The sequence below is a fragment of the Symphodus melops genome (genome assembly GCF_947650265.1).
Source record: "Symphodus melops genome assembly, chromosome: 6".
Classification (NCBI taxonomy): Eukaryota; Metazoa; Chordata; class Actinopteri; order Labriformes; family Labridae; genus Symphodus; species Symphodus melops.
This window is the reverse complement of record NC_136696.1, coordinates 21,975,170-21,987,994: the sequence shown is the minus strand read 5'-3', so window position 1 is coordinate 21,987,994 and position 12,825 is coordinate 21,975,170. Positions and strand designations below refer to the sequence as shown.

The following is a 12,825-nucleotide window of genomic DNA, read 5'->3' as shown; positions in this document are numbered from 1 at the left end:
CCTCTGCCAAGCGTCAAGTTATTTTCCTTAGATGTCATGAGGTGCAAAAAAAAAAAAAAAAAAAAAAAAAGTCTCTTGATCTTTCTCTTACTGTGTATACAGTGAGTGGACACAATAAATAGGTAATTCAGGCAACTGAGGCAGATATTGCAAGCACTGTGCAAAGTAGTAGCAGTAAATGTCATCCATTAGATGGGTGATGGGGGGGAAAAAATGAGTTGCCCTCTTTATTTGCTAATTTTTGATACCAAGGGTGTATGGTTGGGGGAATAAAGTCCATTCAGCCTTATGTAACTGGTCTCTATTCAGTAAAAGCTGGGCTGTGATTGTCCCCCCTCTCTTATTCCCCCTCACAAAGACCCCCCCCCCCCCCCCCCCCCCCCCCCCCCCTGTCTGCAGCCATCACAAAACAAGCCGTTGTCTCCAAATGCATCGTCTCTGCGTCTTTGATAGGTAGTTGATAACAGACTTACAGACTGATGGGGCTGGCTGACCGTGCTGTATATAAAGCTAGCTGCAGTGCCCACAAAGACATTCAAGAGGAGGAGAGACTCGGACAAGCAACTTCATTTCTCTTCCTTGTTGACTCTCTGGATTTGGAAACTGCAGTATGGCTCTATTCTTCACTCTGGCTCTCCTGACCATGGCCGCTCCATTAATGGCCTTTGACATGGGCCAGTCCACTCGCTGCGTCACTATACCCCACCAGATGAAAGTCTGCAAAGATGTTGGATACTCTGAGATGCGGCTGCCCAACTTTTTAGGTCACAGTAACCTGGAAGGTGAAGTTGTGCCTCGTTCAGAGGACTGGAGACCCCTGTTGCAGACAGGCTGCCATCCTCAAGCCCAGGCCTTCCTCTGCTCCCTCATCGCCCCCGTCTGTCTTGACACGTAAGGACATTTTTACATTTCTTTGTACTGATTTATCTTTTTTCCTGTGAAATCCTCTAAACGTATCCCTGTGTAACATGTTGGCTTTCATCTCCCTTCAGTTTTATCCAGCCTTGCCGAAGTCTGTGTGTGGCAGTCAGAGACAGCTGTGCCCCGGTGCTCGCCTGCCAGGGTCACCCTTGGCCTGAGGCACTCGATTGTGACCGCTTTCCTGCCGAGGAAGACGTGTGCCTTACTCCCCACACTAAATTTAGCCACTTTGCCAAAGGTAAGCATGGACCACAAACCAATTATAAGAGCTCTTTTACTCTGGTGCCTTGTCAACCCATTTGAGTATTTTTTCTGTTTTTTGCAATTTCCTATAGTTTGTGTAAAAAGCTTGATCGTTTTATTAAATTATATTTTATTTATTATCACAGATTTGCCCAAACCTGCCTGCCAGAGCTGCCCTGCTGTGGAAGAGGCTCCTCCAATGAAAACAGTCCTTGATGCTTTCTGCCTGCATGACTTTGGTAGGTTTTTGACTGAATTTAGTAAGCTGGGGGTTGTAGTATATCTGGTCTGGCCTTGTTTTGTTGTTGTGTTTCAACCCAGAGTATTGATTTATTTTGCTTCTCTTTTCCACAGCTGTGACTGCCAAAATTCATCGCCATCGCATCCCCACAGGAGAGCCAGAGTTTGAAATTGATGGCCCTGTGGAGTTTATCCGGCAAGGCCCTCTGCTGCCTTATGACACCCGGCATCTTCTCCAGCAGTGGCTCCTCATCAATCTCCGATGTGCGAGTGTTCTTGTGCGCCCGGGACGATCACAACTGTACGTGCTGACTGGTTCTGTGCAGCCTGACGGCAGACTTGCTCTCACCAATCTCTTCCCTTGGCACAAAAAGGATGCCAACATTGCAGTGGCCACTCGTAAGTGGAAGCACCACAGATGCTGAATGCAGACAATCTAGAGATCTGGATCTGTGTTTGATATGTAAAATCACAAATGGGGAAATGAATCCTATTTGATTGCACAACAAACACATGCTTGATTTAAAAAAAAATCTTGGATGCAGATTGAGTTGGAGACATTGTTGGCATTGGGTGTGAATAATTGTAAAGTAGGTTTAATGTAAATCAATGGAAGAACAGAGCTGGACTCAGACATAGAAACCCTTTGCCTCCCTCAGCAGCTCACTGCCTCATCCCTGCTCTGACAGCACACAGTAATGGAATGCACTCAAACCTGTAAATATTATTCATGTAAATTGATTGCAAATTCTATTTTCTATAAGAATATTGATGTATTTATGGCATCTTTTTTTGCATGCATGAAAAAAAAAAGATGGAAAAGATGACAATAAAGTATTTATGTGGAATCATCAATGTCAGTATGTTTTTGTATTTATTTACTAAGAACAATTTTTTCCTCTCCTGCCTCTCTAAAGTTTATGTGAACCTTGGGTCAACAATTCATTTCATGATATGGTGGGAGACGGATGGTGAGAGCTTACTCTAATCGAATCAGTTGCATTTCACCACAAGGTGGCACTCCAACAGAGGAGCAGAGAACAGCTTCACTGTTGTAGAGTAGAACCAGGCACCACAAGTACTGAACGTTTTTAGAGACCATGTCCTATTGAATACTTCCTAAGAGGAATACATTAACTTTAATATGAGGTGAACCACAATTTCATAGAAATAATAATTTAATTAGCGATGCCATTATCCTGAACATGGCTCTGACGAAGTGTTGGTTTTTCTACAATGACTCATGACTGTACTCACTGTAGACGACCTGTGGTACTGACCTTATGTGACGTTAATGAGTAGATGAGTCACTCACTTTGCATCTGAACAGCCTTGTTCACACGAGCAGAATAGCCGAAGCGAGGACAGTTAAACAAGCTTTTACTCTACTGCCCCTTTTTTTTAATTTGTTGTGCTCCTGACGTCTTTCGCGGTCTTGTTCTCTAACAAACTAATTAATAAATAATTCTAAATTCCCTTCATTATTTATAAACATTAAAAATTGTTAAATTGAAAAAAAACAAACAATCCACTGTTAATGTTTGAGAAACATTTCGACACAGTTTAGGGATTGGTTAAAACAACAGAGAGTTAAAATAAAGAGCTGAGCTCAACAACATCAATGTTTTTGTGTATCTAATAAACTATTTGGATGACTTTAATGAGACAGAGTTCTGGTCTTAATTGTGTAAAATGTTTTCTGCCTGGGTTAAATCAGTCTTCTCTCGGCTGAATAGACAACTAAACCAAGCATATTGTATGACGTACACAGAATAATCAGTATCATTTTCCTTTATAAACCTATTTGTGGAATTGGCAACATCATTAGTGTATGAGTGAGCTTCTGCAACTGTTGCTCAGGAAGCATTAAAGCCTTCTACTTGTCTTCTGGTGCTCAGCTGCAAGAAAGGAGCCATGAAAAAAGGTAAGATGACAAGATTAAAACTTTTTTTTTTTTAAAGCTTTTATTTGTGAAATATCAAAGGCAACACATTTCTTCCTTTAGGTCTTCTTGCTGTTCTTACACTGCTTTACCTGGAGTTTTCCATGAGGACTGGAACTTCCCCAATCTGTCCCTCTGGACAGGCTGGATGCCACGTTCCTTCCTTGGCTGATCTCTTCAACAGGCTCATTCAACAGTCTTCAAGAATGCACGGCATCTCCAGTGATCTGCACTCTGAATTTGTGAGTAGTTTTGTTTCTGATGACACTCATCCATCACACTTTTACCTCAGTTTATTCCGCATTTGTGAGTGAGCCATGTCTAATGTTAATCCATTTGATATGTGTCCATCTTCATAGGAGCAGTATTTCTTTCCAAACAATCATCTCTTTGGAAAACAGAAGTGCCACACATATGGCATAATGACTCCGGCAGATAAAGAACATGCACAGAGGCTCGGGGTGAGCGTTCCAGTTTTCAGTTATTACATTTCACAATTTATACATTATCCTAAAAGTTAAGTTGAACTATTTCACTTTATGCATTTAAATGTATTCAAGCAATGATGTTAAGTTACAGAAAACGTACAATATAATAGTATATATAATATATTATTTTTCATAATTGTAAACTACACAGTTTAAATACTGCACACTGAGGTGAACTGGTTTGTGATCATTGTCTTTAATTAGTCAACTCTATCATTCTGTACCATCTGCCGTTTTTTTCTTTGCAGAGAGAACAGCTGACAGAGGTGATTCTGAGGCTGCTGGGGGCCTGGGAAGACCCCCTGTCACAACTCTGCCGCAGCATGTCTCAGGATCAGAATCAAGACTTTAACCATTACAGCTCCAATAAAGCACTGGAGTTAAGTGATATGGTGCATGAGCTGAGGGATGGAGTGGCCAAAATGGCAAAGAAGGTAAGGATCCACAAATGGTTACTGAGCAGGATGTCTTTAAAGTAAATATATTATGACTTGAATAACACAATATTACACCATATTGCATTTTGACTTTTTGGTTTTCATTAAATGCAAAGTTTCTAAACATCAACTGTATGTGATTATTGCAAAAACTCAGCAGTGTGTCTACTTCTTTGTCTACAAATCCAGAATCCAAAATTTTTTTTAGGGCCCAAAGCATTGACCAGTGCGAAGGACCCTATTGTATCCCTTACGATTATTTTACTTCCCCTTTTTCTTCTTCTTATTTTTTTTTTCCAGTCCGCCTCTTTGCAGCCATTTTTATATAATTATTATCCAAAACTGTTTCTTCTGTCTACCACAGATGAAGTTATTGGGACTATTTGGTCAAACTGTCGGTTACATCTCTCCTGAGACTCTGCCCTCCTCCTCTGCCTTTTCTTTCTACAAAAAAGGAGACGTCACCTCGATGGACCATCATGACCTCCTCTACTGCTTCCGCAGAGACTCCAACAAAGTCAAAAATTATCTCCGAATACTGAAGTGCACTACCCTCCCTGTACTGGACTGTTAATTCTCAAAGCAAAGCTGTCTTGTGCAGAATCGTTCATTTCTTGGTTATTTGGCAAAAGTCATTTTGTTTTGTCATGATGTTTTTCGCATCATGTTCTAACTAGATGTGCTGACACCCATATAAAGCATTTCAAACAATTTCAAGCGTTATGTTTCAGAACAGTTATTGTAACGTGTCTGTTTAGCTTCTCATCCATCCAGTTGATGGGAGAATCGAAGCGTGATCCAAAGGCAGCTTGACTGGTTAAAGATCTGAAGAAACATTTGGGAGGAGAGGGGAAACGTCTTAAAGATCTTTAACCAGTACAGCTGCCTTTGGATCAAGATTAGAAATTAGAAGTTGTTGTTAAAGTTAATAATTTCACCTTTTGTACATTGAGCATGACAGGTCAAGGAATAAAACATATATCTTGAACCCTAACATCATTCTTGTCCTGTTTTTCATAACGTGGAGCACAAGCTCTTCATGTTTTCTGACTGTTAGATTTCATAGAGCGTTCATTAACATGTAAATAGTTTTGACCAGCATTGTAAAGCAAAATGGGAATTAGGAATTAAAAACACTTTATTTACAGTTAATTTCAGGCATTCAGGAAAATATTTACAAAATATATCAGGCAAAATTTGACTCTGAAATGATATACAGTGTATTAGTGTAAAGCTTCTCAGAACAGCTTGCATGTAGACACATCAGATGAAGTGATTCATTTGTATTATTAACTGACTGGAATCATGTTTCGAAGAATGGGATTTTTTTTCCCTGGAAATCGTCAGCATATGAAGCGATAAATTGCCTACTGAACCAGTGAAACATATGACGATGATAATGCAGCAGTTCCACCTCATTACATTTATGATGCAGCAAAATAATACGAGTCTTTGAAAAGTTAATAATGCCATTGTTAGTTTCACACACACTGTGTATTACATCCACATATTTAAAAACCATCGCAATGCTGTGGCCTTTTATACAGATTTGTGTCAACTTGATAGTCTTGGTAGTCATTCATATCTCTCATGTGTCCCTGTCACTCTTCTGTGGCTCGGATCTCTCTGTTTTCTCATCCGTGTGATTCTGTGATGGTTCTTCCTCTTCTTGAGCGAGACCTTGAGCCATGAGCTCATCCATTGGGGAGCGGGTGTTATGAACCTCCTTCTCCTTGCAGTTCCTCCACTTCATTCGACGGTTCTGGAACCAAATCTTGACCTTGAAAAGATGAAAAAATAGAGAGGCGTTTTACTTCAGTCCATCCATTTTAACCCTTGTTAAGGGCATACATGGAGTTCTGCCAGCTTTTTCAGTTCAACAAATGCTAATTGGATTATTTAACAAAGAAGTTTTATTTTCTTAGTCTAGAGTGAAGACACTCCACATTAATATTGTGCTCATTCTTAACATTGTACATGCGTAGTTAAAGCTGGTTTCTCTGCTGTTGCTGTTTCTTTGGTGGTCACTTTGTGGGATTAATAATTTGTTCATGAATACTTCTGGCTAATGAATCATGGGAAATCGTTTGTTTTATTACCAGTATCATTCACCCCCTTGAACATCTTCATCAAATTTTTTTGTTAAGAAATGTTGTAACTCTTGCTCAAATTACCTGTGACTCCTTAAGACTGAGATCAGCCGCCAGTTTGTTCCGGTCGGTCTTGCTGATATATTTTTGCCTCCGAAAAGTCCTCTCCAGTTCCTTCCGTTGTTCTTCAGAGAATACTGCCCTCCTAAGGATTCCCCTGCGCGATTTATGGCTTATATCAGAAGACCACATTCGAATATTTGTCCCCTCTGCAACATAAATCAAAGAAAAAACACATTTTATTTTTAGTAGGTTTTTCCAAATTGCTTTGTCAAATTAATTAAGTATGTGTCATTGAGTAGTTATTCCCATTGGCAACATAAAACATGACATGAAAGTGGTAGTACAATAAATATTTAGGGAAACAAGATATTTTGTGTGCTGACTTGAGACCCCAAAGCACACTATTGGTTATCATTTTCCCAATTGTTTCATGATTTAGGTAATTACTATTTAAAGAGACAATCCCTTACTATACACATCAGTATTTACACTTTACCAACCATTACACATTTCCTGTCCTTTCAACCAAAGATCACTCACTTTTGATTTCTCTTTTTTTTTTTCTTTATTTGTCCAATTTAACCAACTGGGGGTGACTAAAGAGAAAAGAAAGCCACCTCATCTGAGAAAAAGGGATTTGATGAACTGTGAGGAGCAATCCCACGCTACTTCACTCACAGGTGCACTCACAACAAAAGTCAAGTGGAACAATTTAACCGATCCATTCAATGTTGCCTTTTTAAGCTGTACGACAAATCTGCACATAGACCACCTCTAGGGAGCACATAACCGGTTTGGACATGCTTTTCAATTCTCTATTGGGACTCAATGGCTTTGACTTAAATAGCTGATTACCAGGTCATTCCTGGGCATCGTGTGTGTCTACCCTAGTGGGACAACTATGGAGCCCTGTGGGATACCAACAATAGAGCTGTTCAATGGAAATGCCATTACTCGATCGCTCAGTGGCCCAACACTAAATCTTTTCACTTGCAGGTATGAAGCCAGTTTGTATGTGAAGATGAGCTCGAATAAGTCTATAAAAGTCAGTTTCATTGAAGGCTTTATGTCCTAGTCACGTCTCTCCAATGGGCAGGAATGAGAGTTGAAGGACAGGAGAAAAGAGGGGGGGTCAGTGGACCAAGCTCTTTAGCCATACAATGGCTGGGGGATGTTCCTGGTCCAACCCTCTTCTGTAGAGAAATGGGCAAGTTTTTTGTGCTAAACGGAGTTCATTGCTGCAGTGAAAAATTGCAGTAAGGTCGCGTGTGGATGGTGGAGTGAAAGTGCCAATTGGTCACGGCAAGACTTGGCATTGTTGTGTTGCTGGGCACTGTGGGAAAGTGTCAACCCAATAAGAGGACTCCTGGGACCTGCGGGATGAGGGCTTTTTGATTTGTGCTATTTTCAACAACATTTGACAGGCATCTTAGGTTGCTGCAACTAATAACTTCCAATTGCTGTGAGACAATGCTATTGTATGACAGCTGCTAGCCTTACCTATACTAACAGGGTATGATGTACTAATGGTATCAACACAGTTTTACATTATATGAAATCTAACATTTCAAGCATAGTTCAGGATTTTTTTTTAAACAAGCTGCAATCTGGCTGTTTTTAAATACCACTCAAGATGGATAAATATATTCAAAGTTCTTGTGATTTACGATCAAATAAAATGATCAAGCGTTTGAAAACTCTGCCTTGCTTATCGCTCTGCAGTAAGAATCCACATCTGGTTATTCTCTCTTTTAATCTCAATATGACAGAAAACAAGATGTTTATTGGCTTTGCATATTTGCACTAGTAAAAGTGTGCATTTGCAAGTACAAAATAGGGGGCCCCGGGGAATCTTGAAAGCCTTGCAACCCACCCCTCTTCCCCATCCTAAACAGCCGTGAATGGTTATGAATAGAGCTGTGCAGAGTTGAGCAGAGAATTAGCTCTTTGGCATTGCATCAGTAATTAGCTGTGGAGAGCATGGGAGACCCTGCTGCTAATGCTTAGAGAGTAGCTGAGGCATTGCTGATGAGGCATAAAACACTCACTGGAGAAGACAGGAGGGGGGCTGGACCCACCGCAGCATGCCAGCAGATACTGTGGGCTCTGCAGGAAAACACTGCTCAGTACACCTGCAGTGATAGATAGGAACAGTCAGATACGAATAGATAGTAACCAGGTGAGAAAGACATAAAACACAAGGAACTGTTCCTGGACCACTGCCTGTTTGTAGTTCGACTTTCTTAGTTTTACAGTTGTTTCTCTCTGATCTCAGTGTTTTTCTTTACAATGGCGTTAAGATTTAAGTAATGCATAAACATCATCTAATATTTGGATGTTATACCTGCTGAATTCGATTTTAAGACGACCCATCTAAGAGACAAACTATATTTGGTTTGAAGCGAATTAACTGAAAAATAGAGTAGCTTTATTAATGAATGCTACATTTAGAAACTTCATCAATTCTTTAGCTCACGCTTTATAATTCAACTTTTATTGTTTGTTTTACAATGACTCCATTTTCTGTTTTTTATTCATTGTCAAGACTGTAAACAACTCAACAATTTGAAAGGTTTTTTGTTGTTGTATAAATGACATTTTTAGTCAATAACATGCCATTAATTAATTCATTAAAAGTAAGATGTCATGAATTGTAGCTTAAATTAGACTACTTAATTATAATTCATTTCCACACAGAACTGAAATTAAAATCAGTTCTTAAAGTTTTCATTTAATAGAAAAGGCCTGTGAGTGTTTCTTTGCATAGGCATTGAACATAAATAAAGTATGTGAAAGAAAAGGAGGACATTTTAATCGCCTATTACTCTGCTTGATTGAAATAAATTAGGTAATGGTTGAAATGACATTCTGAATATGTCAAATATCTTACAAAGCATAAACTGTAATCAAGTAAAATTGTAGCCACAAATATTAGACAAATTGCTTGCCCTAAAACGGAAAATCTTTCGTACTTCACAAACTTAAACAATATTTGTAGCCTACTTTAGATGACCCAATAGCTTATAAAATATATATAAATATGATTGTGGAAATTCTTGACAAAACTCAAACAAATCTGTCAATCAAATGTCTAGATGGATAACATTTTGTTTTAATTGGGGGGAAAAAATCTGTTTACCTGAGTGTTGGAGAAGCGGTCGTCCTAAATCTTTCACCTGCTGAGGACTCTGGGCCTGGCTTTTGTAGACTCCGTGCTCACAACCCCAGGTCCTCCTCAGATGTTCACATGCTGCTAGTCTCAGGTGTCCACCTGCCGTCCCATCCTGACGAGCAGAAGGAGTCTGAGACTGCAGCAGATTGTCAATAAGAAAACTTTTTCCTGAGTTTCCGAAGCCTGGCAGCGCCGGAGGAGAGCCAGCCATATTCCTCCTGGTGCAGCTCTGGACTGAGACCATGCTGTTCACAAAGTGACCCGAACACTTGAGTGCCCTCTTCAGCAGTCACAGCTCAGTGACACTAAATTCTCCTTTAATCCCTTCTCGAGTGACCAGGCCAACTTCATTAAACACTGAGGAAAACAAAAGTTCTCTACTCTTCCTCTTTTGGGCCTGCACTTTGCCACGGCGCTGTGTCCTGATTGGCTGAGTGGCTCTAATGTGCTTCTCAATTCAGATAAGGCTGGGGTCCTTTCTGGTGTGGCAGAAGGTGGGTCTGGCTCATTCATTATGTCAACTAGCCTATTAAATGATAGACATGAGAGACAATGGACTGCTGGCCAAAGTTTAACATGCACCAAATAGTCCTCTGCAGTAGTAAATAGTTTTCTCCTTTCTCCAGCCTCCCATTGTGCTTCATACAAACCCCTGAGCAGCGCCTTTCCAATGTGGCCTTTCCCTCCATTTTATTTGAGAAACATTTCCCAACAGGCTTTTTTAAATAGCAGATTCTTTAAAAAAAACGTTTAAACAAAGATATGCTGAAAAACTTATGGAAATCACTTTTTAAAACGAAAATAAAATTCTTGGAAATGAGTTGGTGAAAACTATATTTTTCTAAAAAATGAACATCAGATTAGATCGCTTTAAAGAATTAGGTTATTTGACTCATCAAACTGATTATGACAAAAAAAAAACGGATTTTCTTGGATTTACAGCCTTTTATTTGGGTAATGGTTTAAGTAATTCATACAAAGCTTCCTTTTATAGTTTATCTAAATCTTCAACATCAAGTTTTATATCATTGGCAACATTGTTTTTGGAGTTCAACCATTCTTTTCTAATTTGTTCATTTTGCTAACACTCAGTGGGATTTATTCGACAGATCTCAAACTTTCTAATTTTACATTAACAGCCTATTTACGTCCTGGAAGGATTTGGCTCTGAGAGATCTATGTAGCGCCTCATGCAGCACACTTAACCACTTAAATAGTCCTCCAGAGCAAGGCTTTATTGTAGTTTGTCATATGCTGCATTAGAAAGTTGCAACTGTAGGTCAAAAAGGAAACACAGATACTTGTCAGGATGTTTCGTTACAAACCCGTCCAGCGAGAGGCTTGTGTAACCTTTCACACTGCAACTAATGATCCTCAACATCATAATAGAAAGTCCAACAAGAGGGGCGACAGACGTAGAGTTTAGGCACAGTAAACAGGCATATCCAGTCTGCTGGGCTGTGCAGGAGGGTGGCTGTGAGCGCCGCTCTGCGCGTGTAGTTACCTCATGCTGAGCATGGAAATTGGCCCAGACAGCTCAGCCTATTGTGTGGTGGCCAGGGAGCCAAAGGTTGCTTGTAATCAAATTTGAGGTTTTATTCCTCAGACTGGTGGAGAAGGCCATAGTGCTCTGTCACATGATGAGTGTTAGCGAGTCTGTCTGTGTGCACTTTCTACTTTTGTGTGTGTTTAATATGGTGCACATAGACGAGGGGCTATGATCGTCCCCCTGCGGCTGTTTGTTGTGTGCAGGGCCATTCGTACGCTACTCCTTAGTGCTGTTACAAACTGTCATTGTTCTTTCAAAATGACCCTGATTGTTGTCAAGGGGCTTTATGTGATAACATTTAGTGTTACTAGCTTGGCTTTTTCATACATTCTTGCTTTCGTCACACTTGAACAAGTCTTTCAGGGGCAATCGAGAATGTGAGATAAATGTAAAAGTTGGGACAATCCCCTGAAAATGACACCATGCTGGCCTTCTGGTAAAAGCCACATATTTCTCTGCTTATTGATATTTCAGACAGAAGCGGTCTCACGTGAATTTGTGCACATTTCAAAAGGCATTGCAAAGAGCGTATCATCATTAAGATTCACCACTTAGTAATTAGCCAGATTCTAAAAGAGCCCTCCAGGAGAGGGAGGTATAATTAGGCTATTCTTAAACAGTAGGTCTTGGAAACACCCTGAAGCAAGTTCATGTGAATTTATTTGATGTCCATCTCTTTTTTGGAAGTGGAGGGAAAAAAGGGGTCCCTTCTTTCAGAATCTTCACAATGGCCCTGTTGAAAGCCAGTACTCTGCAGGCCGGCTGAGATCCCTTTTCTTTTTTTTTTTTGAGCCCCACTAAAGCTCTTAAAAAGATACCGGCCCATTGCACACGCAATTGATATTCCACCACTCGAACTTAATATCGTGAATGGAGGGCCAGGCTCTATGAATCAGGAAGACAATGCGCTTAGCTTAGCAGCAAACTGGCACTTTGTGTGCGGTGTCTGTGGCCCAGAGGAGGAAGTTTCTAATGTGAGCCCCACAATTGTGTGTCTATAGAGTTCTAATGAGCTTCTGTGTGCTGAGTGAATGGCTGTGGGCCTTTCACTATGAGGACCCAATGAGCCAGCTCACTGCACACATTCACAATAGGCATCTTTCCAGGAGGAGAGGGAGTGGCTGTGCGGAGCAACAGTGCTGCATGGACAGTCTATAAAACTTCACCAATGGTATACCAGTGATTCGATGAAGACTACGACCATATTTAGCTAGTACCATTTAAAAGGCCTTTTTAAAAAAAAAAAACAATTTCAGGCTTTGATATACACTAAGCGGTAATTTGTCCCACCTAAAGAAGGAGTTTTTCAATGAAGTGGATACTTGGTTAAATGCACCTCGTTCATTTTGATGTGGGTAGGGAGAAAAACAGAGGGGTTTTATGTATAATGATGTAAGCCTGCACGCTCATTCGTACCCAAGGGGTCGTGCAGTAGCAAAGTTAAGAGAAAACATAAAGAAGTATGTCAGCATATGGCCTTTGGAGCGTGTTATACTCATTAGAGATGAGCAGTTTTAGAGGGATACAGAGCTAATTAACAGAGTTCCAAATGTCTCCATTTTTAGGGAATTTCTACTCTTAAGCAGAAAAGAAAAAGTTGTCCCAAAAGAGTGAACTTGCAACATGAAATCCCTAAAAAAAAAAATATGATAAGACGTAAGAGAGATAAGAGAGATTTAT

The 12,825-nt window shown here is 40.1% G+C and overlaps 3 protein-coding genes across 3 annotated transcripts; 2 read left to right on the top strand and 1 right to left on the bottom strand.

Moving 5' to 3' along the window:
• Window positions 1-375: 375 nt before the first annotated feature.
• On the top strand, window positions 376-2,253 carry szl (sizzled). The gene is made up of 4 exons (XM_079345767.1): window positions 376-891; window positions 993-1,159; window positions 1,311-1,403; window positions 1,519-2,253. The coding sequence occupies exons 1-4, from the start codon at window positions 611-613 to the stop codon at window positions 1,827-1,829; spliced, it is 852 nt and encodes a 283-aa protein (XP_079201893.1). The 5' UTR covers window positions 376-610; the 3' UTR covers window positions 1,830-2,253.
• A 1,119-nt stretch (window positions 2,254-3,372) lies between these two features.
• On the top strand, window positions 3,373-4,964 carry LOC306825996 (prolactin-like). The gene is made up of 4 exons (XM_079347001.1): window positions 3,373-3,588; window positions 3,706-3,807; window positions 4,083-4,268; window positions 4,636-4,964. Exons 1-4 carry the CDS (start codon window positions 3,451-3,453, stop codon window positions 4,843-4,845), a joined length of 636 nt encoding a protein of 211 aa, XP_079203127.1. The 5' UTR covers window positions 3,373-3,450; the 3' UTR covers window positions 4,846-4,964.
• A 429-nt stretch (window positions 4,965-5,393) lies between these two features.
• Window positions 5,394-10,338, bottom strand: dbx2 (developing brain homeobox 2). The gene is made up of 4 exons (XM_079345768.1): window positions 9,564-10,338; window positions 8,473-8,556; window positions 6,446-6,630; window positions 5,394-6,051 (listed from the first exon to the last, which is right to left on the bottom strand). Exons 1-4 carry the CDS (start codon window positions 9,838-9,840, stop codon window positions 5,860-5,862), a joined length of 738 nt encoding a protein of 245 aa, XP_079201894.1. The 5' UTR covers window positions 9,841-10,338; the 3' UTR covers window positions 5,394-5,859.
• Window positions 10,339-12,825: the final 2,487 nt, after the last annotated feature.